Consider the following 25,144-nt stretch of genomic DNA (forward strand, 5'->3'; position numbering starts at 1 on the left):
CGTCACAACGCTTGAGGGCGTCTGGAGTTGCATCCCCCGGAGCCACGTGTCTGGCTCGATATCTGCTCTGGGCAGGGGCGCCGAGTACGGGGGGCTGCGGCGCCCGGACCCTACGCAGAATGAAGTCGGGGCTGAACTCCCCCCTCACCTCCCACCCCCGAGAGAATTGAGACACAGTATGGATGGCCCTTTGTTCCATCCATACTGTGTCTCTCTCTGGCGGCCGGGGAAAATGGGGGAAAATGATGTTTAGAAATTGTGGGACAGGTGCAAAGCAAGAGACTCTTGCTTTGCATCTGTCCCTCAATTTCTAAAAATCGTTTTGGGTCGGTTGCATTTGTACATCTGTGCACCCCTCTTACTAAGAGGGGTGCACAGATGTAGAGGTACAACCAACCCAGAAGGATTTTTAGAAATGGAGGCACAGATGCAAATCAAGTCTGTCCATCAATTTCTAAAAATCGTTTTGGGTTGGGTGTATTTGTTCATCTGTGCACCCCTCTTGGCAAGAGGGGTGGACAGATGTAGAGGTACACCCAACCCAGAAGGATTTTTAGAAATGGAGGCACAGATGCAAAGCAAGTCTGTCCCTCAATTTCTAAAAATCGTTTTGGGTTGGGTGTATTTGTACATTTGTGCACCCCTGTTGGCAAGAGGGTTGCACAGATGTATAGGTACACCCAACCCAAAACGATTTTTAGAAATGGAGGCACAGATGCAAAACACGTCTGTCCCTCCATTTCTAAAAATCGTTTTGGGTTGGGTGTATTTGTATATCTGTGCACCCCTCTTGGGAAGAGGGGTGAAGAGATGTAGAGGTACACCCAACCCAGAAGGATTTTTAGAAATGGAGGCACAGATGCAAAGCAAGTCTGTCCCTCAATTTCTAAAAATCGTTTTGGGTTGGGTGTTTTTGTACATCTGTGCACCCCTGTTGCCAAGAGGGGTGCACAGATGTAGACGTACACCCAACCCAAAACGATTTTTAGAAATGGAGGCACAGATGCAAAGCGAGGGAGGGGGCAGGGAGAGGGAAAATTAGACTGTTTGCATGTCTCTGAGTGTGCACGTGGTGAGGGTGAATGCTACGGGCGGGGAGCGGAGGCGTATCAGCCAGCACTTTCTAGTAGTGCTGCCATATTTGAAATGGGGTAATGCTGGTACTCCTCAGTTAGCTCGCTATACTCTTGATGGGATAGTACTGCTGTAACAGGGCTTCTATAATTGTTGAATCTTCTCAGCGATAATACTATGCTTTTGTTGAGGCAATGCTAGTTCATCTTAGTGGGGCTGCTATACTTTTGATGGGACAACATCAGCACTTCTCAGTTGAGCTGCTACACTCTTATTGACAAGGCCCCAGCACTTCTCAACAGATGTATTTCTTTTTATTTTAATTGGTTATTTATAATGCGTGTACTACCCAGAGGTTTCTAAGCGCGGACTGAGGGAGCGAACCTGTGTTGCGCGGACCGAGGGAGCGAACCTGTGTTGCGTGGACCGAGGGATCGAACCTGTGTTGCTCTGTGTCGTCTTGCTTCCAAGGCGAGCACGTTGCCCCTGAGCTATCCTCCCGAGACTCTGAAGATCTGAAGTATATTTAATGATACAGAACCAGAACTATTGAGCAAGTTTGTCATCATCAGAATAACTCAACACTGTCGTGGTTACACAAGAGCTCATATATTTAAAGGGATGGAATTACCCAGAATGTAGCAGCACTATTCAATAACTCAAAGTTCTTAAGCACAGTTAATGTGAAAATACTACACTTCTCACCGTTAGGACAGTACTGCCACTTCTCACAGAGGCTTCTACACCTTTTATGGGGCAGCACTGATCCAGCCTACTGCTCACATGCTCAGAATTGTCATTTCTCAGCAGGACTGCAACACTATACCATTGTGTTCTGTTTGTTGAGTGCTTCTTCACCACCAATGTGGATTCTGGCTCTCTCCCAGTGTCTAAATAGTAGATCTGTCTACATTGAATTGGCAACAGGCTCGTCCGGTGCTGCCTGCTGTCCAAAAGCTGCCGCTCAGGATGTTGGGAGCCGTGATGGGGCAAGGGATAGAAGGCTCGAGCCTGTCGGATAGCAGAATCAGCAGGGTCTTAAAACCTGCTCACTCCTTCTGGAGGGGCCATGGGGCAAAATGAGCCTGATCCCACATACATACAGACGGATGTTACCCCTTTATCTCTCCTGAATGAAAGAATGAGCTCTCCCAGACACAAGTTATCACCCCTGCACACACAATGAATGAATATGGTATGGATGTATAGATCGAGAAAACTGGAGTGACAATTCAGAGTGTTTTAACAGAAATATAATTGTCTTCCCAAATGGGAGACTGACTCCATTAATATACATGGGGTCACTGAGATGACCAAGAGTGAAACTGTACATTCAGTTGTGAGATTACCAGCAACCGGCGATACTATGCTCCAAGGAGTGAGGTGCCCACTCAATATATCACACTGTTTATAAGTGTGAGACCCATCCTGAATGCTTGCCCAAAGAGGCTTGGCCAGAGTTTCACACTGAAGAAGTGAGCATGTGATCTGGGGTCTGCAGCCCACACACATGCAGGGGATTCCCATGCTCCCACTTGCGCGATTTGCACCAAATTAGTGAGATTGTGCTCCAAGGTAGGAGGCACACGCACAGTCTTTGCTCTGACATTTGACACACTCACAGGATGGGACGGCATTTCGTTCTCCCATCCTAGTTGTGTTGCTCTGCCTTTTGAGGGCTACTACAACCTGGATGATTATAGAGGGGTGGAGTAGGGGCAGTGATGGCCTATTGGAATGCAACTCGAAGGCTTAAATCTCATTCTTACTTGACTTTAGTATATGCAGTACATGCTAGCCAATGTTTCCACTGTTCTAGGCTGCGCGCACCTCCACCCCCCGCGCGCCGTTGCACCAAGTTGGCGACTACATGCAAATTTGCGATCCTATAACTGCCAGTGATGTCACTTCCTGTATTTGCCCCCACCCCACCCCTGGGAAATTCATAAATCGGCTCCCCTGGCTCTGGGCAGACCTCTTTTTTTTTTGTCATGTTGCAAAATGGAAGATTCAGCAGATGATTTGTAACAAATGCTGGAAATAGAGACAAACAAAACTTCCCCCCTTTTCATGCAGGGGGGGTAGGACGCAGGTTGGAAGCAATGTGGGTGTGGTTAAGGGGCAGAGCCCCAGCCCAATTCAAGCAGCACCCAATCTCTGCAAGGAATAAAATCGTGGCTATTTACATAAAAGCAGCAAGCATTTTGGGATCATAAGAATGACAGCATTTTACATTTTTCCTATGTCAGTGATAGTGATTCAGCACGAAACCCTTCTGATCAAGTAATGCAAATTGGGCTCTGGCTCTTTTCGTTTATCTCCATAATCACCCTAACAGAAAAATGTTTCTAAATCTCTCACTTGTGTTAGAGCTGGCTGGCCTAGGAGAAGTCCATCTCATGGTTTCTGGGCGTTAGGTGCCTGAAGCCCCTGCTTTGCTTGGGATGTTAAATCAGGATTTTGGGTACCTAATGCACAGAAATTGCACCACCTATGGTGCTACGGTTTAATTATGACAAGCCTTAGAACCCTGAGACCAGTACATTGGTAATGGGCGCCTAATATAGCCCTTTACACTGTTACCTTACATCACATTTCTAATATGATCTGAAAACGACACTGTATGCAATGCTCTTCCGTGTAGTGCACCTCCTGCTTGAGATGTTTCTGCTACAAAACAATGTTCTTTGTAAAACACCCTCCTGCTCCCTAGAACGAAGTCAGCGCTAAGGTTATAGATGTAGAGAAAACCCTTTTCTGCAACAACCCGAGCAGAAAAGAGCATTTCAATGTTGCGCTAGCCTGGAAAGAAACTGACATTGTGCAGGTGATGAGAGCGCTTCTGGATCATGGTTGACCCTTTGCGATTCAGGTCCATATGTGAGTGGTGGCCCTTAAGGTCCTTGACATTTCTACACATTGGAAGATCCCAGGTCTTGGCCCAAAAGAAGATATCATGACAGCCCTAGAGTAAAAGTTGGATTATGGATACAGGTAAATTCGGGTGGGATGAGCATAGACCTCCTGATTCTGCATTACAACCCATTACTATTCCATGGCAGAAACGAAGCACAAACCTCTTGATCGGTGAAGATTTCGATGAACTTCTGGAAGGAGAATGATCCCGACTGGAGGATGAGCTCTCCGGTGTTTTCAAAGCATTGTCCCGTCAAGACCAGGAGCTTATGTCTTGCCGCATCTGTAATCATCAAGCGCACCTGGGACAAGAGCAAAGCCAAACGACAAGTTCATGCAATGGCTACCCATCTGGTGGCGGTTTGAAAACGTTCATTTGCAATTTATGAATATACAAAATAACCTGATTTCTTGCACACATTGAGACACTTAATTATCACAGATAACTAACTGTATTTTAAAATATTCTTTATGCCAAAAAATGGAAGGAATTTTCCTACAATTGTCATCCTAGGGGAAATGTTGAGTGTCCAAGGTACGCTGAGGGCCCTCAGCTCAATGGTGAATTCAGCTAACAGGAAAGTCATAAACCTGAGTTTATAAGTGGTTATAATACATTTAAGTAAACAAAGTTTTCAGTGGATCATGGGGGAGTCAATGGCCCTCATTAGGACCCTGGCGGAAAGGGGTTTATGCCGGCGTAAAGCATGGCGTACCTTTCCGCCTGACTACGAGTTCCCGTAGCGCCATGGTGATTTTTACGCCTGCTTTTTGCAGGCGGAAAAATCCATGGCGCTACGGGACTTGTTGTTAATTACGCCACCGTAATTTACGGTGGCGTAATTAACGCCTTCCCCACTCCCATTATACCCTATGGGGCAAAAATGGGAATGGGGAAGGGTAAATGGGGATTGGGGACTTACCGCCCCGCCAAGGTCAGAATGAGGCGGTAAGTCCGCCAACCACCATGGCGGAGTTGGCAGCTTAGCGCCATGGACCATGGTGCAAATTGCACCATGGTCCTCCGCCAGGGTCGTAATGAGGGCCAATATATTTTACAGTTGTATATTTGGCGGTCTGCGTCCTTGGTCAGAATTCTCGTACAGCTGAGCGTTACAAATAGTTATGGCACAGAGATCATGGAGCAGAAAATACAACACCAGCCACCGAAAATTGTGCAAACTGCTACATCATGTTTCAGGTTACTACAGGGATAATAGCAAGAGAGAGTCAAAGAATTAAGCAAACAGGTATCGGCAACGACAATAGACATTTGAGCATGTTCAAGAACTAAGCTATAAAAAAAGCTTGAGTAGGGCACCACAGATCCCAGAATCCTGTAGGAAAACATAGGAGACATGCGAGATCACATAAGCATGTCAGATATGTTAAACATAGAAGAGCAGTTAGCCACACACCACATGAAAGATATTGGATGCATGCTGTCAGAATTCCAAAATGGATGGTGGCAGTTTGTTTGGGAGAGGTTTAATTTTTGGCTTACAACCCATCGGAATATGTGAGTAGGTTGGCTACTTTGTTTATTTGTATCTATTATTACAGGTCACCTGAGGCAGGTCAGTGGCCTGGAACATTGTGAGTTCTAATGGTGCAACCACAAGGCCTTTTTTTTTAAAGTAAATTCCAATCCTTTGGGAGTTCAATTCCCCCTCCCCTGCAAGCCTGTTCTATTTAACACCCAGGCTCTCAGTCGGCCAGAGCGCCAGCAGGATGGTAAAGGCTTTTGGAAAAATACAGAGATGTCTTCCTTTGATTTTTTTGAAAATATAGGCACTCTTTTAAATCTTCTGTACAATTTGCCTTCTAATGCTCCCACCACCCTTTTCTCAGCAACTCCCATTGAAGCCTTGTCATTGACGTTGCATCCCAGAAATCATAGATTTGTGTCAATTCAACCTGTGTAATGGTGAAAAGGAACGATTACAACAATTAGAATGAAAACATTGAGTCAAAAGAAATTAATCTATCATAAAGCATTAAAATAAGTATCTGAGTTATCACTTTGGAATACACCTAGGGGGTCATTATAAGTTTGCCAGTCAGGGAAGATTGCTTGTAAAACTTGCCAGTAATTCTGTGACCAGCAATTTTACTGGTTAAGAGCGCATCAACCACCCAAGCAGATCTGTTAGCTTACATCTCACTCTGCAGCAAAGCCATCACCCTGCCTCACCCTCCCTAGCAGAATCGTCATCTTCCATCAACCTCCTCAGCAGAACCGTTACCTTAAATCCCCTTGTAGTTTGCCGGTGGGGTTCACTGATTTACCTCCAGACAACAGATGGAGGTAAACCAGGCCCCAGCTGTCAAAAAGCAGCCGGTATTTCTGGCACTGGTAATACCGGAATGGGGATTTAATGTCCTTTCTGGCACCTGTAATATCCCAGAAAATCCAGGATATCAGGCAGTGGAAATGGTCAGTCAGATTGCCGGTTTCCCACCGGAATTACTGCTGGGATACCGGCAAACTTGTAATGAGAGTCCTAGTGTGGGACTATTTAAACACTGATCATAACTCTTTATTTCCTAACAGTTTATGCCCTCACAAACCTTCTGGGTTGTTGCATTGTGAGCTTGTATCCCTGCTGCGACCCTACCCACCAAACCTTTTAGACCAATAACGAAGTGAGTCCGAACAACACAGCCAGGGCTTGTTTTAAATGCCTGTATTGTGTTGCTACCTAGCCTAATGCATTATGATATGATGGGTCATTTATAACGCGCCTGTACACAAGTGTTTCTAGGTGCGACAAGACAAGGAAGGGGGGACAGAGGAGGACCAAAAACGACCTTACTAGGCCTTGTGTCATTCAGATTGTGCAAGTGCTGGGGGAGAGAGGGGGAGAAGTGCCAGGGAGGTGGAGGGGGAGGAGATGCATGTAGCTCATAAGTGCATTGGTTGGTGGCTCATACGTGCAGAGAGTCAGGGGACTGTAGGGTTGCAGATACAGTCCCTTAAGTGGTTGGGGGCTCAGAGGCAGTGCAAGGGTAACTTGTCATGCAGGAGCCTGGACCTGTAAGTTCAGTGGGTGGTCAGGTAACAGAGTGAGCAGCAGACAGGGACATCAGCAAGTTAGTGGGAGAGAGAAAGCGGAAGCGAAAAGGAAGGCCTTGAATAGCTTCCGGAACCTTAGATGGTCCGGCTGCTGAAGTTTGAGAGAGGCAGGGAGGCTGTTCCAGAGGGAGGCCCCAGCCGAAGAGAGAACTCTACCCCCACTCTCTGCCTGGAGAAGTATCTGACAGTCAGACAGTTGGAGCTGGATGAGCGGAGGGTTCGAGAAGGAAGATGTTTAGGAAGAGAAAGTTGGATGTAGTGTGGTCCCCGGCCCCAGAAAGCCTTGTGGACAATGCAGAGTGTCTTGAACTTGATCCTTGCAGCCACAGGGAACCAGTGGAGAGATTTCAGGGCTGGAGAGATACGCTCTCTGGGCTTGAGGCCAAGGACAAGTCTTGCAGACCTGTCTGGGATAAATTGTAAAGGGCGAAGGGTAGAGGCAGGCAGAGTTAGAAAGAGGCTGTTGCAGTAGTCCAGCCTAGAGAGAACCAGAGCTCTGGAGACAGTGAGCTTCTGGGGGAAATTGAGAAAAGGAAGAATACCTCTGAGGAGGTGCAGTTGATAGTTTGACTTCTTAGAGACGTCAGAGATGTGAGGGGGGAAGGAGAGGTGGAATCGAAGATGACCCCAAGGATCGTAGCCTGACAGGAAGGTGCATGTAGAGGGCCCGGGATGGGTGGCCAGAGTGAGAGAGGGAAGGCAGGAGCTGGTGTCCCAATGAGGAGGTTCTCAGTCTTACTGGCATTAAGGCAGAGATCATTGGAGGCACGCCGTTCCTGAATTGTGGACAGACAGTCTGGTATGAGAGAAGGAGAAGAAGCGGCTGAGGTGAGCCTGAAGGAGAGCTGGTGTCATCAGCATAACACTGAACGTTAGAGAAGAAAGTAGAGATGCAGTGGGCCAGAGGTGCCAGGTACTGGTTAAAGAGCCAGGGATGGAGGTTAGACCCCGGGGGGAACACCATAAGTAGAGAGAGAGAGATAGAAGAGTGGAACGACCCAAATGGTCCTGGGAGGGTCATTCAGTGAGAAAGGAGGTCAGCCAGGCATGGGCTTGACCAGAGATGGCCAAGTTGTCGTGGAGACGATTGAGCAGGATGGAATGGTTGACCGTGTCAAAAGCACAGGATAGATCAATGAGAATGAGGACAGGGAGAAGGTTAGAGTCAAGATTAGAGGACAAGTCCTCACGAGTGTTCAGGAGAGCAGATTCCGTGCTTCTGACTTCTTATGCCTGGTGCCAGCAGGCCTGACTGCATACAGAGAGGATAGGTGACCAGCGGCCAATTGAGGCAAGGGTTCTTCTTACACAGCTTGAATTTGGGTCTGGCCGTGCACTGAATTGCGGCCTCCCAAAAATATTCCCTGTGTTTTGGGAAAGTTGCTTAACTCTGTCGACATCTGCCAAATAAGTCTCAATTGTATCACAGTAAGGTGACGGCTCTTCTAGAAAGGGATGCAAGATGATGATACTTTTGGGAAGGGGACTGCACGATGATGGCTCTCCTGGGGACATGGATATTAGGTAATGGCTTTGCTGGGGCGGGGGATTCAAGATGATGACTCTTTTGGGGAGGGGGTGCAAAATGATGGCCCTACTGAGGAGGAGGAGGCAAGATGATAGCTCTGCTGGGGAGAGGGATGCAAGATGATGGCTCTGCTGGAGAGAGGGAAGTAAGGTAACTCTGCTGGGAGTTGGGGATGGCAGGTGATGTCTCTGCTGGGGAGGAGGATGCAAGGTCATGGCTCTGCTGGGGAGGGGAGTGTAAGGTAATGGCTCTGCTGGGGAGGTTGATGTCTCTGCTGGGGAGGTTGATGGAAGATGACGATTCTGCTGGGGAGGGGTTGCCAGGTGATGTCTCTGCTGGGAAGGGTGATGCGAGGCTGTGCTCCACTGGTGAGGGGGGATTTAAGGTAATGGCTCTGCTGGTGAGGGTGATCTCTCTGCTGGGGAGGTTGATGGAAGATGATGATTCTGCCGGGGAGGGGTTGTCAGGTGATGTCTCTGCTGGGAAGGGTGATGTCTCAACTGGGGAGGTTGATGGAAGATGGCCATTCTGCTGGGGATGTGGATACCAGGTGATGTTTCTGCTGGGGAGGGGGGGTTTAAGGTAATGGCTCTGCTGGGGAGGTTGATATCTCTGCTGGGGAGGTTGATGGATGATGACGATGCTGCTGGGGAGGGGTTGCCAGGTGATGGCTCTGCTGGGGAGGGTGATGCGAGGCTGTGCTCCACTGGTGAGGGGGAATTTAAGGTAATGGCTCTGCTGGTGAGGGTGATCTCTCTGCTGGGGAGGTTGATGGAAGATGATGATTCTGCCGGGGAGGGGTTGCCAGGTGATGTCTCTGCTGGGAAGGGTGATGTCTCAACTGGGGAGGTTGATGGAAGATGGCGATTCTGCTGGGGATGTGGATACCAGGTGATGTCTCTGCTGGGGAGGGGGGTTTAAGGTAATGGCTCTGCTGGGGAGGTTGATATCTCTGCTGGGGAGGTTGATGGAAGATGGCGATTCTGCTGGGGATGTGGATACCAGGTGATGTCTCTGCTGGGGAGGGGGGTTTAAGGTAATGGCTCTGCTGGGGAGGTTGATATCTCTGCTGGGGAGGTTGATGGAAGATGGCGATTCTGCTGAGGAGGGGTTGCCAGGTGATGTCTCTGCTGGGGAGGGTGATCTCTCTGCTGGGGAGGTTGATGGAAGATGGCGATTCTGCTGGGGATGTGGATACCAGGTGATGTCTCTGCTGGGGAGGGGGGGTTTAAGGTAATGGCTCTGCTGGGGAGGTTGATATCTCTGCTGGGGAGGTTGATGGAAGATGACGATTCTGCTGGGGAGGGGTTGCCAGGTGATGGCTCTGCTGGGGAGGTTGATATCTCTGCTGGGGAGGTTGATGGAAGATGACGATTCTGCTGGGGAGGGGTTGCCAGGTGATGGCTCTGCTGGGGAGGTTGATATCTCTGCTGGGGAGGTTGATGGAAGATGGCGATTCTGCTGGGGATGTGGATACCAGGTGATGTCTCTGCTGGGGAGGGGGGTTTAAGGTAATGGCTCTGCTGGGGAGGTTGATATCTCTGCTGGGGAGGTTGATGGAAGATGGCGATTCTGCTGGGGATGTGGATACCAGGTGATGTCTCTGCTGGGGAGGGGGGTTTAAGGTAATGGCTCTGCTGGGGAGGTTGATATCTCTGCTGGGGAGGTTGATGGAAGTTGACGATTCTGCTGGGGATGTGGATACCAGGTGATGGCTCTGCTGGGGAGGTTGATATCTCTGCTGGGGAGGTTGATGGAAGATGACGATTCTGCTGGGGAGGGGTTGCCAGGTGATGGCTCTGCTGGGGAGGTTGATATCTCTGCTGGGGAGGTTGATGGAAGATGACGATTCTGCTGGGATGTGGATACCAGGTGATGTCTCTGCTGGGGAGGGGGGTTTAAGGTAATGGCTCTGCTGGGGAGGTTGATATCTCTGCTGGGGAGGTTGATGGAAGATGGCGATTCTGCTGGGGATGTGGATACCAGGTGATGTCTCTGCTGGGGAGGGGGGTTTAAGGTAATGGCTCTGCTGGGGAGGTTGATATCTCTGCTGGGGAGGTTGATGGAAGATGGCGATTCTGCTGGGGATGTGGATACCAGGTGATGTCTCTGCTGGGGAGGGGGGTTTAAGGTAATGGCTCTGCTGGGGAGGTTGATCTCTCTGCTGGGGAGGTTGATGGAAGATAACGATTCTGCTGAGAAGGGGTTGCCATGTGATGTCTCTGCTGGGGAGGGTGATCTCTCTGCTGGGGAGGTTGATGGAAGATGACGATTCTGCTGAGGAGGGGTTGCCATGTGATGTCTCTGCTGGGGAGGGTGATCCCTCTGCTGGGGAGGTTGATGGAAGATGGCGATTCTGCTGGGGATGGGGATGGGGATACCAGGTGATGTCTCTGCTGGGGAGGAGGATGCAAGGTCATGGCTCTGCTGGGGAGGGGGGTGTAAGGTGATGCTTTGCTGCAGAGTGGCATGTAAGGTAACAGAGCTCCTGGGGTGGTGGATGTGCCCTTCACCACGCTCATTGGAGTTTAGTATTTTAAAGGGTGCACCATTAACATTAAAGTTGCCCAACAGCAAGGGACATGGCATGCATTAAGGAATCGCGTGCACTGGCCATCACCCGGAAAGACTTATTTGAGGCAATGCCCGAAACACTTGCATCATCATTCTAAATGTCGGGAATTGGAAGGTATTCAGGCAAAACAGCTTTGTGGGCAATTTTCCAATTCCATATATAAACTTCAGAGTGTGCAATCCTCAACACCTGGGCCATCACGTTGCCTCTCGCGCCACCTGACTTTCTAGACACCACCCGCCCCTACCCTCCCTGCCACCCTTTACAGCTGTACCCCTCTTCCGTGCCCCTCTGTATCCTATCCACCCTGCTGTACATCTGTTCTGTTGTTACCTCTATAAAGCGCTCAGTTATGTATCTGTATTGGTGTATACCTCTGTAAATCGCTCTGTTGCTTCTTAAAGCTGGGTCCGTGCTGAATATATACCATAATAATAACAGCGGCATGGAAATTAACATAGTCCCTTCTTGCAGTTCTTTATCCCAGGCCTGGCCATGCTTTGGCTTCCGCTGGGGCGCCGGTCCCCGGAGACGGCGAGTTTCTCATCCAGGGAGAGTAGCAACAGTGCTGCTGCAGTAGAAATGAGCCATTTACATTGTAATATGGCACATCTTTCTGCAGTTATTGCAATGCCTTAAACCTGTGTCTGCTTTTTGTGCAAACGTCTTCGTTAACTAGCTAATACATGCGTATGACTTTCACCTCTACCCACCCATGGTCTTTTGAAAGCTTAGAATCCTTGGCGTGTGCTGTCCACAGGCCTTTGTTTTCACCAAAATGGGAACACAATGTTTTCACATTAATAGGTTCCTGCCCTTTTGCCCCTTTACATAGGCCTGGTGTAATGGCTGAAGGACACAAGGCACTCAATGACTTGGGTTACTGGCGGCTCAATCATTTCCACCTCTTCTACCCACCCCCCCATATTCTACTCCTGAAGTAGGGGTCTGTAACCCTTGTCTTTTCAGAGGTTTTGGATTACAACTCCCAGCAGGCCCATATAGCACAGTCAATGGCAAGGGATCATGGGAGATGTAGTCCGAAACATCTGGAGAGCCACATGTTGCTGACCCCTGTTCCAAAGGGTTTCCCATCTGTTCAGTTGAGATTGGACCTTGTCCAACTCTCCACCATGGAGGCCTACTGACACCCTTCCTTGAGAAGGAAAGTCTGCACAGTTCTGCCAGAAGCTCCAATCATCTAATGATACAAATAATAACCTGCTTTCTTGTGTAGCATTTCAAGCCGGATTCCCCACGCTTCTAACTTCTGTATTACCAGGTGTTATTTTTACCTAATTCATGGTACACAATTTAATGATACTCGACTTTGACCTTAGTGCCCTCGATTCATAACAACCCTTTAAAACTCAGGTACACCACAAACTCTTTCCTCAGCCCCCTTCTCTACAAAGGGAATCCAATATGGACGGTCCCACTGTTCCTGACATCATTCTCTATTCTGGTGACTACCTCCCATAACACTGAAACCCTATTACTTCTGATGCTGCAGACTTGATTTCCCTGTCCGCCCTCTTTACCAATTTCATAGGGCAGAAATGTAGCTCAGCGAGTTAAGGGCTCGCCTCAGACATCTGTCTCGGCCAGCTGGACACATGATCGACCCCAAGCAGCGCCAACTCAGTCTGTCTTCCTTCCGAGAGGTCTTTACATTGAGAACCCTTAAATCGGTTAATAATGTAAGGTCAAGAAGCAGCAGGAAAGCAGCATTAAGCAAGCCCACTATATATAATGTGATATTGTTATTATACTGTCCTTAGTGTCACCCATCACCTGCTTCTTGCCTGTCAGCACCATAGCACCAACTTGACTGACCCCATTTCAGTGTTCCACAAAGCACAACTGAGACCAATTGGTGGTGTACCGTTCTGATCCTTGTGTGCAAACTGTATGGACCTATGCCCTAGCTTGTGGTGTACCATATGGACCCTTGTGTGCAAACTGGACGGACCTATGCCCTTGCTTGTGGTGTACCATATGGACCCTTGTGGGCAAACTGGATAGACCTATGCCCTTGCTTGTAGTGTACCGTATGGATTCTTGTGTGTAAACTGGACGGACCTATGCACGTGCTTGTGGTGTACCGTATGGATTCTTGTGTGTAAACTGGACGGACCTATGCACGTGATTGTGGTGTACCGTTCGGATCCTTGCGTGTAAACTGGATGGACCTATGCCCTTGCTTGTGGTGTACCGTATGGATCCTTGTGTGTAAACTGGATGGACCTATGCCCTTGCTTGTGGTGTACCGTATGGATCCTTGTGTGTAAACTGGATGGACCTATGCCCTTGCTTGTGGTGTACCGTATGGATCCTTGTGTGCAAAGTGGATGGACTTCTATGCTAGCTTGTGGTGTACCGTATGGATCCTTTCAAGCAAATTGGATGGACCTATACTCTAGTTTATAGTGTACCGTTGTGTGTTACCTGGATAGACCCTAGCTTGTGGTGTACCCTATGGATCCTCGTGTGTTACCTGGATAGACCCTAGCTTGTGGTGTACCCTATGGATCCTTGTGTGTTACCTGGATAGACCCTAGCTTTTGGTGTATGTTAATGATCCTTGTGTGCCAAGTGGATGAGCCTCTACCCTGGTGCTCGAAGTGTGAGATCTGCTCACATCGGTACTTAACATACAGCACCACACTGCGTTGCCATGATCTTACTTCCGGCAGGCCCCCACTTGTACTGCTCGTCCCCCTTGCTGCCACTTTGGATTGTCCATCCGTATAAACTACATCAAACTGACGGCCCACACTGTAAAAGAACAATGGCCTTTGCTGGAGACCAGGCTTCTTTCATAATATTGAGACCACTGTTGGTCTTACACAGCTGCTCTGCACATCATTTTCTCAGATTCAAGGGCATGTCATTTGTGTTGGCTATTTCAATGGGCTATTCATAAAGCAAAGAGACTATTAAGCATGCCAGCTACAATGTGACACAATGATGCACCAAACAAAGCACATAGGGCGGCACTGGCAGTGGTGCTGCCCTCTGCTCATAGCTTAATTCTCATTCCTTGCCAGCAAGATGTTGCAAAGAACATGAGGCCTGCAGCAGAGATTTGCCAGTAAATACAGTCCATCAGGAAGTAGCTCTTACTAGCTGTATCCTTTGCCATTTCCAATGTGCCCTTAATGAGAGGAAACTGCTCTCTACATTAGACGGGCAGCTGGGGCTTTACTTAATTATAAAACAGTCCTTCTGCTGGCTTCTTATTATCTGTCCTGCAGGATGAATATTCAGCAGCCACGATGGGGTGATCTCTCAGGGACGTAAAGCGCGTCATTGCGCGGGCGGTGGAAACACGCTACTCCCTGGCCGGGGGACCAAGGTTTGCCTGAGAGGTGTGGGGTAGTGTGTGTTGGCAAGCGGGGAGGTACAGGCAGGTTGGTGCTGCCATAATACAACTCTATGCAGCTGTCTAGGGTACGGGGGGCAGGAGGGTGCCATTAAACACACTTTCAGGCCCATGGGAAAGCTAGGGAAAGCACTAATATGGCATTGGGATGGGCACAGCAAGCTCACTGCTTCCTCAATGCAGTTTCTGAAGTGCAGTGATTGTGAGGAGTCTGGGAGCCTCGAGAAGGACAAGGACAGCGATAGTAGGCCATAGCCCATCCAGACTAAGGGCTACTCTGGGCTCTACCTTCCTGCTAGAGAGACTACAGAGAGTGGCCTCTGCCTCGGTCACCACAGCTTCAGGGAACGGAAGAGCAGCTCCTGGGTATTAACCAGTAACCAGGAGCTGCCACTCGGGAACGAGGAGCTAGTACATAGCGTTATGCAAATCTACCTTCCACATAAGATACATTGTATCCATTATCTATGACCCTTTTTTATAAATTGCCCCAAACGCTCAGAGTTAAATTCACATAGGTGTGTTTATTTGGCATCAGTTGGCCTGGGGAGCCAAAAGTAGATCCTGGTAGCTGTCGGTGTCAAGCTAACCAGGCTCAAGCAGGAGCTAAATAGCTCCCGGCAGGCCCCAGTTTCAATCCCTGAAGCTGCGTGCTGGACCTGGATGGCCATTAAGTACATGTATCTAAAGTTGTCCCGAGCAAGAGACCTCCCCTTGTGTAGTCAGTGAAAAAAACCTACATCTTATGAAGAGTGTTCCTAGAATTGAGTAGGGTAGCCTGCAAACAGAACAAGCACTGGCAAAGCCAACTGTTTCCGATTTTGTGTAGGCATGGGATAGGCATTTGCTAGGCACGTAATAATGGGGCTACATGGCCATGAGATGGCAACAGCTGAAAATGGTATGATTACATTGGCATATGATTGCAGTAGCTGGATAATGCCTATCTAGTATCTATACACAAGCCAAAACTGGTCGCTTTTTCTTGTCAGTTCTTGTTTTTAACAGCGCTGCTGTGCATGGAAGATGTAAAAAGGTATAAATCAAGTGGCTGAACGCACACTTGGTTAACATATTTGTATGACACCAGTGCTGAATTTACGGCTGCATTGAAGGCAGTCACTCCCAATAGACTGCTTAGAAATACCACTGGCAGGCCATCCCTGCTTGACGGAGCTAGCTCAAAGAGAACTCATGAGGATGTGTGGGGCAGGTAGAGGATGGGAATAAGCACCACCTAATTGCCCACACTAAAAGGGAACTAAATCACGTGCTTCCAGCCACAGGTACTGCAGTGTCAAAGGTGCAATACTTTCCATTTCCAAGACAGCAGCCTGGGGAGCGGACTCCAGCAGAAGATATACAGCACTTCGGCCAAACGCGATGCAAGGGACAAAAGGACCAAAACGATTTCCTTTATGGCCACTAGGCAGGAGGCATCCTTAATGCTGTGGTAAACCTTGAAAGGCGTAGGGCTACGTTGGTGGCCAGCTGAAGTGGGGTGAAGGTTTTATGGGTGCATTCCTACTGGTGATGGATAGGTAATTATGTTCCCCGGCCGGCTAGCATTCGGTAGTATCACTGTTAGGTGAAATGTATCTGACAGGCCAAGGGCGGCCATGGAGCAACGCAAGGCCAAGAGGAAGACTAGCCTTTGCATGATGGTTGCCGCTTTGCATGGCACCCGCTGCTTTGCATGGCACCTGCTGCTTTGCATGGCACCTGCTGCTTTGCGTGATACCTGCCACTTTGCATGGTACCTGCTGCTTTGCATGACACCAGCCGTTTAGCATTATACTTGCTGCTTTGCATCATACTGACTGCTTTGCATGATACCCGCTGCTTTGCATGGCACCTACTGCTTTGCATGGCACCTGCTGCTTTGCATGGCACCTACTGCTTTGCATGGTACCTGCCGCTTTGCATATTTGCCACTTTGCGTGGCACCTGCCACTTTGCGTGATACCTGCCGCTTTGCGTGGTACCTGCCGCTTTGCATGATACTTGCCACTTTGCGTGATACCTGCCACTTTGCATGATACCTGCCGCTTTGCATAGTACCTGCCGCTTTGCATGATACCTACCGCCGCTTTGCATGATACCTGCTGCTTTGTATGGTACCTGCCGCTTTGCACGATACCTGCCAATTTACATTGAACCTGCCGATTAGCATGACACCTGCCGCTTTGCATGATACTTGCCGCTTTGCATGATACCTGCCGCTTTGCATGGTACCTGCCGCTTTCCATGGTGCCTGCCGCTTTGCATGGTGCCTGCCGCTCTGCATGGTACCTGCCGCTCTGCATGATGCCTGCCGCTTTGCATATTTCCTGCTTTGCATGGTACCTGCCGCTTTGCATGGTACCTGCCGCTCTGCATGATGCCTGCCGCTTTGCATATTTCCTGCTTTGCATGGTACCTGCCGCTTTGCATGGTACCTGCCGCTTTGCATGATGCTTGCCGCTTTGCATATTTGCCACTTTGCGTGGCACCTGCCGCTTTGCGTGATACCTGCCGCTTTGCGTGGTACCTGCCGCTTTGCGTGGTACCTGCCACTTTGCGTGATACCTGCCACTTTGCATGGTACCTGCCGCTTTGCATAGTACCTGCCGCTTTGCATGATACCTACCGCCGCTTTGCATGATACCTGCTGCTTTGCACGGTACCTGCCGCTTTGCACGATACCTGCCGCTTTGCATGGTACCTGCCGCTTTGCATGACACCTGCCGCTTTGCATGATACTTGCCGCTTTGCATGATACCTGCCGCTTTGCATGGTACCTGCCGCTTTGCATGGTGCCTGCCGCTTTGCATGGTGCCTGCCGCTCTGCATGGTACCTGCCACTCTGCATGATGCCTGCCGCTTTGCATATTTGCCGCTTTGCATGGTACCTGCCGCATTGCATGATGCTTGCCTCTTTGCATATTTGCCGCTTTGCATGGTATCTGTGCAATTGAGTGATACCTGCCGCTTTGTGTGGTACCTGCCGCTTTGCGTGGCACCTGCCACTTTGCGTGATACCTGTCACTTTGCGTGGTACCTGCCGCTTTGCGTGATACTTGCCGCTTTGCGTGATACCTGCCGCTTTGCATGGTACCTGCCGCTTTGCATAGTACCTGCCGCTTTGCATGATACCTACCTCTTTGCATGATACCTGTCGCTTTGCACAGTACCTGCCACTTTGCACGGTACCTGCCACTTTGCACGATACCTGCCACTTTGTACGATACCTGCCGCTTTGTATGGTGCCTGCCGCTTTGCATGGTATCTGCTGTTTTGCATGATACCTGGCTCCTTGGGAGCTTTTAATGGCCTTGGAAATTGCCCACACACCTTTACCAAATCAAATGGAGGCTTACTCCCAATGAGCCCACTGCCTATGAAGCTGACGACGGAAAAAACCTGAATAATGGAGGATGCGGCCCGATAACCCTCGCAGGGTCCACCTCCACCTCCCCTCCCCCGGGTAAGGGTGAGGGCGCAAGCAAAAACAAGCGGCAAAAGTTGCCAATAGCCAACAAAGGGCGAACAAAGGAAAGGGGCGTGGTATGCCCCTTTAAATGGTCAGGCATCCTACACCAGGAAACATCCAGCCCAGGAATAGGACGCCCGTCGCGGAAGAGGTAAGGATTTCGTTTTCCACCCACCCACCCTACAAGAGGAACAAAGAGGGGACGAGGCCTGGTCGTTGTCGTCGCAGGACGGCCAGGTGGTATGGCAGTGTTTGGGCGACCAAGCACAAGAGACAGACTCCGAATGAGCCATGAGGAAGCCGGAAGGGTCTTTGCTCTTCTCGGACCAGCACCTCTTGGGAGCCCAAGGGCAGGGGCGTCTGGTGGTAACAATAAGGGCTCAGAGCTTCCCCCGAAAAAACGGCGCTCTCCCCGCCCACGAACACCCGAAAGGGCAGGCAGGGCTCAGGCACAAAGGGTTGGGAGAGTTGGGCCTGCTATGGACTTGGTGCAAAGGAATAAGGGGAAGCAGGTGTTGGATACGGAGCAGGCGCAACACTTACAGACTATTTTAACTAATATGTACAGTGATACTTTATGTTGTGAAAATAAATCTGCGGCCAAGTTTGCCATTTTGAAGAACTGTCTCATTCTGGTACAGAGGGAAACAGAAGAATGAGCAAAATGTGGCTTATTGGCTTATGGGTACGAATGGACAAATGCAAGGGTTGGCCTCTAGCCAGCCTCCCCTCTGCACTCCAACGCACCGACAGAGAGCGGTTATGTTTCTTGAATCTAGAACCACAGCACTCTCGCAAGGCATGGATGGAATGTGAGGCGCGGGGGGCACTGGCAGGCCCTGTACGTTTTGCTCCTCTCCTGTGTCTCCTCTGGGTCTGGAAAAGACCCATGTTCGGATTAAAGCCGCCCGAGACCAAAGCCTGCATCGCTCTCTCAGCGAGCCCCGTATGGTTCTGATCTCGATCCATGACCACGTGCCCAGTTCTGGGGGGGCTCTGGAAAGTCAGTGATCCCACGCCACTGAAGCCTGCTTCTGCTAGATGCGGCCCAATCAAACGGGGGGGATCAGCAAGGCCTGGCTCATTTTATTGTAGCACGCTCAGTCCATTTGTGATAATTACATGATGTGCAGGCGGTTAATATTAAAGCCCACATGGCTTGTCCAATAGAGGGATTCTGCGTCAGCGTTTGGCGTGCCCATGCGTAACGTGCTATTTATTGACAAGCAGTCGCGTTCTTTCCTGAGGTCTACACTGCCACTGAAGCAGCCCTTCAGCCATCAGCCATCACCAATGGGTGGCCATTAAAATATCATGTTTCAAAACCACTTGTAAATCCTATACAGCAGAGCATTATTGGAAAAAATATGGATTTATGTAGACTGCAACTGTAATGGGGATATGCTTTCTCCATAATAGGTCAAGTTTCAAACTTGTTTTTCTTTTAAAATCATAACCATTGTAGTCTATCACCCTAGTTTACTATCGTTGTTGTTAGATTCTAACAGGACCGTGTTACACCTTGTGGATTGTTGTAACCTAAGCCCGTGCCAAGGGATCGGGCTGTGTCACATGGTGTATGACCATGTGACACATTGAAATAAATACTAGCCGACGGCTTCTGGCCCGGCAGTTGCCTCTGAACTCCCTGCCTGGAGAGTGCTTGTGTGTGCCAGGTGCTGCATACGCCATGGCACTGGACATCCCGGTGGGTGCTGGACTGGCCAGCCCCTATAAAAACTGATGACGAAGCTGGGATGTGGCCCGCTGCCAATCGCAGTAACCGGGGCACAGCTTGCTCCTGCTGCACTGCTGCAGTGTGGTAAAGTTCGCTCCCACATGGGGGAGTTTGCAGCAAGGCACCAGGGCAGAGACACCCTCCTGCTGAGCCTACCTCCTCAGTAAGCCGTAGCTAAAGCTTTACAGGAACTTGGATTCCAACAAAAAATGTACGATCCCACCCACTGTAAAGGGCGCATACTAGACTGGGTGGCTGACCGTAATTGTGGGGAGGGCATCAACTCCAATACTCAGTCTCCATGGACCGACCACCACCTTATACACTTTCTCATCCCTGTTAAACACAAGACTGCGAGAATCTCTATGCCTTTCCCACCTGCCTTAGTCAGAAGCTCACGGAATCTTACTAAAGACAGGATCCTACCACTCCAGCCCTACAGTCTCCTTTCCCGTTAGACCCTAGTGTGCTGGCTGAGCTCTACAACACTGCGCTCAGCACAGCAGTTGACACCATTGCCCCGCTTGAGCTCAAGAAATCAAAGAAAAAAAAGAAACACTCTAATTCCTGGTTCTCCACTGAACTCAAAGAATTACGTACGCTCAAGTGCACAGCCCTTAGCAAATGGCAAAGGACCCCACAGGACGACATACTATCTGCCTACAAAACTCTGGCAGCTCAATATAAGAAAGCCATCATCATAGCTAAATCCTCTTCATACAACGGAAGAGTTTCCAATGCTACATCCAAATCTAAAGAGGTGTTTTCCAGCTATAAAGAATTGGCCTCTCAAGATGTCCTTAAAGATTATTCCTGGTGTACCAAAGTTCAAACAGCTATGTTGAATAAAATTGAACTCCTACAGAAGAAGATCAAGGACCATCACAATGACCTTCCCAAACAACACTCTCCAGCACGCCATACGCCTAATAGAGATACTTCACAAAAAGCACTCTTCTCCTTTAGGGAGGTAACTGGGACCGAAGGTACTGAACATCATTAGAAAAACAAAACCATCAAATTGCAAAGGTGATGTATGCCCAGCCAGTCTAATTAAAGATTGTGCTGAATCCCTAGCACAGTTCCTGACTTCCTTCATTAATGCCTCTTTCAAAACCAACACAGTTCCTGACACTCTCAAAGAAGCCTGGGTACGCCCACTTCTAAAAGAAATCCTAGCCTTGACACTGACTCACCAAATAACTACAGACCTATCACCACGGTCCCTTTCCTCTTGAAAATCTTGGACAAAGTTGGCTACACTCAAATTCAGCAGTTCCTAGAAGCAAACAATATTCTGGGCAATAGGCAATCTGGGTTCCGACCAGGTCCTGGGACAGAGTCTGCCCTTTTGAATCTCATGATCCAACTAAGTGACTTAATTGATAAAGGAAAGCCTGCCCTTCTCCTCCTTCTAGATTTATCGGTGGCCTTCGATCACGTCGACCACGACAGCCAATGTAAACATTTCTCAAACACTGCACATTTTCCCTTGGAGCTATAGCATGGATCTCCTAATTTCTTAAGGGGAGACTTATGAGGGTTTTCGCTGGTCAAGCAAGTACAGCACCCACTGTGGTGTCCCTCAAGGATCATGCACCGCACCTACTCTATATAATATAGTCACCCAACCACTCTTCAATGACCTAGACCATTGCGGAATAGTCTACACGGACTATGCCAATGACACCCAAATCATACTCACTCTCACAGGCAACTATGACGAGGATGCTGCAGCCCTAGACAGTATCTACGCAGCCATTCAAACTTGGATGACAGCGAATGGCTTATGTCTCAACGTAGATAAGACCGAGCTCTTCCTTGTAGGCTCCAAAGACACGCTAAACAAACTCGATCCGCAATACAAAGCTTTCCACATTTATAAGACAGCTATCACTGTTTCTTCAGCAGGTTTTTATTGACTCCTTGTTGTCAATGATGCGCCAAGTCCATGCCATCGCCTCCTCTGCAGCATTCACCACTAAAATGATCAACGCAGTCAAACCCTACCTGTCACCCACCAACCGCCTATCAATAGCAAGAGCCACTCTAGGGGCGAAACTTGACTACTGCAATGCCTTACTATTGGGTGCGTCTGCAAAAAACCTCTGCAGGCTACACGTTACCCAAAACAATGCCCTTAGAGCTGCACTGTGCATTCCCAAAAGGGAACATCTCTCACAGGCCAGAAGAGATGCACACTGGCTACCTGTTAAAGAGGGTATTCTTTTCAAAGCTATGGCCATCACACACAAGTGCCTCTAACACACTGTTCCTCCCTACCTGTCTGAGAAGATTTTTACTATCACATCTGCTAGACCCATTTGCTCACAACACGCCAATATGATGCACGTTCCTACCTTCAAAAGACAGGAATAGTCTTCCCACAGGGCTCAGAAATTAACCATCTTACACTGTATTCCGTAAAGCCCTTAAAACCCAATTGTTTAATCTGTAAAGCGTCAACAGCTACTAATCTAATCTGTAAATCATCAACAGCTGTAAAACTGCTCCACTGTAACCCAATTGTTTAACTAATCTGTAAATCGTCAACAGCTATAAAACTGTTCCACTGTAACCAAGGAACACACTGTTAACACTCTCTGTTAACATATTCCTCTCTAATGTATGCCATCAGTATATTTATTGCTTCTTATTATGTACCTAATCTGTAACTAAGCAAGTCTTCTGCAATAGCGCCACGATGCCTAAGGGCCGTTTTGTTTGCTTTACAAATGGATATAAATAAATCTGCATGGCCCATGAGCCTCTGCCAAACAGTGGCGCGGAGAAGGCACGCAGCCACCTGCTCCATCATGGGGGAGCAACAAAACATGGTCTTGTGGGAGGTGCGATGGATCTGCTGCCTCCAATGCTCCCAGATAGGGCAACACCCCACCCGACAAGGGTGGATCCTCTCCCGGCATTGAGGGGCGAGAGCCGGTTTGATGGACACGCTGCCGCTTCACCGCCTACCTGCAGGGAGGGAAATAGGTACGTCCCCTACCAGAAGACAGCGCCACCACGTCAATGAGTCCTGCCTGGAGGAGCCGGCGCATGGTGCAGCCCGGCCGCTGCCCGACATGGCTTGGCTGCCGCATTATGCGTCAAATTACTCCCACTGTAGGAGTTGCTGATTGGGCGTGGCCTCTTCCACAGAAAGAAGAATAAGCCCTGTTTCCCCCACCACCGCCGTAGGTAACACCTCCATGTGGGTCCTGACCGTGGCACGGATGATACCGTTGTCTGCAGCCCCCTCCCTCTGCAAACAGAGCTCCTGCTTGGGGGAGCCTGATATTAGCGCAGCCAAGATAAAGACAAGTTATACCTCCAACTGGGGGAGGAAGTCTGCATTGCTCTGATCCGATCCCGACGGGAGGGGAGCACTGATGTGGCGTGGCTCGGACCGCTACCTACAGGTCTAACCCCAGTATGCAGCAGGAGTTTACCCCCAGTTCCAACACTACACCAGTACAACACCTTGGGGCATACCCATGCCCCTGGCATCGCCACACGACCTCCGTTGATGCCAGAGGGTTTGTGTTGCTGCCCAGTAGGCGTGGCCCAGGACGCTGTGGGGTTTTGCGCGGGTCCCCAAACCGCGTAATAAGGCACGCGGGAGCCGGGGATTCGTGCGACCTCTTTATTAACTCCCAACACCAGAACTGCCCTTTCCTGTCCCGCCCCCTCCCTAGCCCAACGTCACTTCCCTATCCGGGAACTGAGACCGCAACGGCGGTCTGCCCACACAACGATGTGGGCGGGCTGCATAGCCCTGCTTAACGATTCGACATCTCCCCCCTTTTTAAACAACCACATGTCTCTTTGTAACTTACTCCATTTCTTCTATGAGTCTCTGGGGCTTGAAGCGACTTCTCTGAGGGCGACCTCTGCTGCCCGGTGTGTGCTCGTCTTGACCCGGGGGTGTTGCCCTGTCCTCACCTTCTGAGGACTCACTCTCCTCCACGTAATATCTGTCAAGGGCGATGTCATCTTCACTGTCAGCTTCTTGATGTAAGGTATTATCCGTGTAACGCCTCTTGGGTTTGAAATACGATATGTTTCTTGTAACGGAGGACTGGTCGGTCCTCTGGGCCGTGATCATTGTACCTTTCTTTTGCGTGACCGTCAGCGGTTCCGGTGCAAACGTGGCGTCCTCCTTGCGCTGTTTTGGTTGCCGGAGCCACACTTGGTCTCCCAATTCCACATTCGACTCCTGTGCTTTTCTTTTGTGATCCGCCATGTCCTTCATTTTGGCTTTGGCGGTGTCATCCTTGTTTCTGGCCTCTGTTTCCAGGGGCGTGGCTTCGGCTGCGCGGGCATCCTCTGGCAGTCGTGTCTGTACAGGCCTGCGGAACATCAGGTCAGCGGGGCAGATGCCGGTTGTACTGTGGGGGGTGTGGCGATAATCCCTGAGAAACTGATACAGTACTTGTTCAAAAGGTTTGTGGAGGATGGTCGCTATTTGCAGAGTTCTCTTGATGTTGGCCATGAACCTCTCAACCATTCCATTGGCCTGAGGCCATCGCGGGGTTATCTTCCTATGGTGGAAGCCCATATACTTCGCGAAGTTTTCGAAGTCTGTGCTCATGAATGGCGCTCCGTTGTCAGATTTGATGACCCTGGGTATTCCATATATGGACAGCAATCGATCTAGTGCCGGGATGACGCTAGTTGCTGCTGTGCTATCAACGATCTGTGCGTCCGGGAATCGTGAGTGTTCATCTATTAGCACTAACACATATGTGCCATTTCTTAGGGGTCCAAAGAAGTCCACCGCCAGTTCTTCCCATACCTTTTTCGGTAGTGGCGACATGTGTAGTGGGTTTGGGTGCGGGGGCGGTGCTACCTGTGCGCACGTTGTGCATTGACCTATGATTTCCTCGACCATCGAGTCCAGTTTGGGGAACCACACTTTTTCCCTTAGCAGTCTCTTGGTGGTCACCACTCCCCGGTGGCTTTCGTGTGCTACTTGGATCGTTCTGGTGCGAAGCGATCTCGGAAGGAGTACTTTGCACCCTTTGAGTATTACTTGATCGTCGACGATGGAAAGTTCGTCCCTGACATGATCTATTAGTTTGACGTCTGCTCGGACCTCTTCCGACTCGTGGTGCGCCTGTTGACGCATGTGCGCCCTTCTGTCTGCTTGTATGCAGTGTCGCACGATGCGTAGAGCCGGATCTTGTTCCGAGTGTGCAATGATGTCTGCCCAACTGACTGGTAGTGGTTGTAGATGATGCACCACGTAGTTGAGATATTCGTCAGCGATGGATGGGAGTGGTGTGGCCGGGCCGATCGGGTGACGTGATAGATAGTCCGCGGGATTGTCTTCTTTTCCCGGCCTGTGCTTGATAACGAATTTGTAATCCTGCAGTCTTAG

The 25,144-nt window shown here is 49.6% G+C and overlaps 1 protein-coding gene across 1 annotated transcript in view; it reads right to left on the minus strand.

The window, feature by feature from the left end:
• The window catches only part of MAP1B (microtubule associated protein 1B), a 471,440-nt gene that overhangs the window by 63,532 nt on the left and 382,764 nt on the right, over nucleotides 1-25,144 (minus strand). Inside the window, exon 4 of the mRNA XM_069627516.1 lies at nucleotides 4,152-4,292. Coding sequence (XP_069483617.1) covers nucleotides 4,152-4,292 — 141 coding nt within the window. The remainder of the gene's footprint in view (nucleotides 1-4,151; nucleotides 4,293-25,144) is intronic.

The sequence above is a fragment of the Ambystoma mexicanum genome, chromosome 6p (assembly GCF_040938575.1).
Source record: "Ambystoma mexicanum isolate Mex_15411 chromosome 6p, UKY_AmexF1_1, whole genome shotgun sequence".
Taxonomy (NCBI): Eukaryota; Metazoa; Chordata; class Amphibia; order Caudata; family Ambystomatidae; genus Ambystoma; species Ambystoma mexicanum.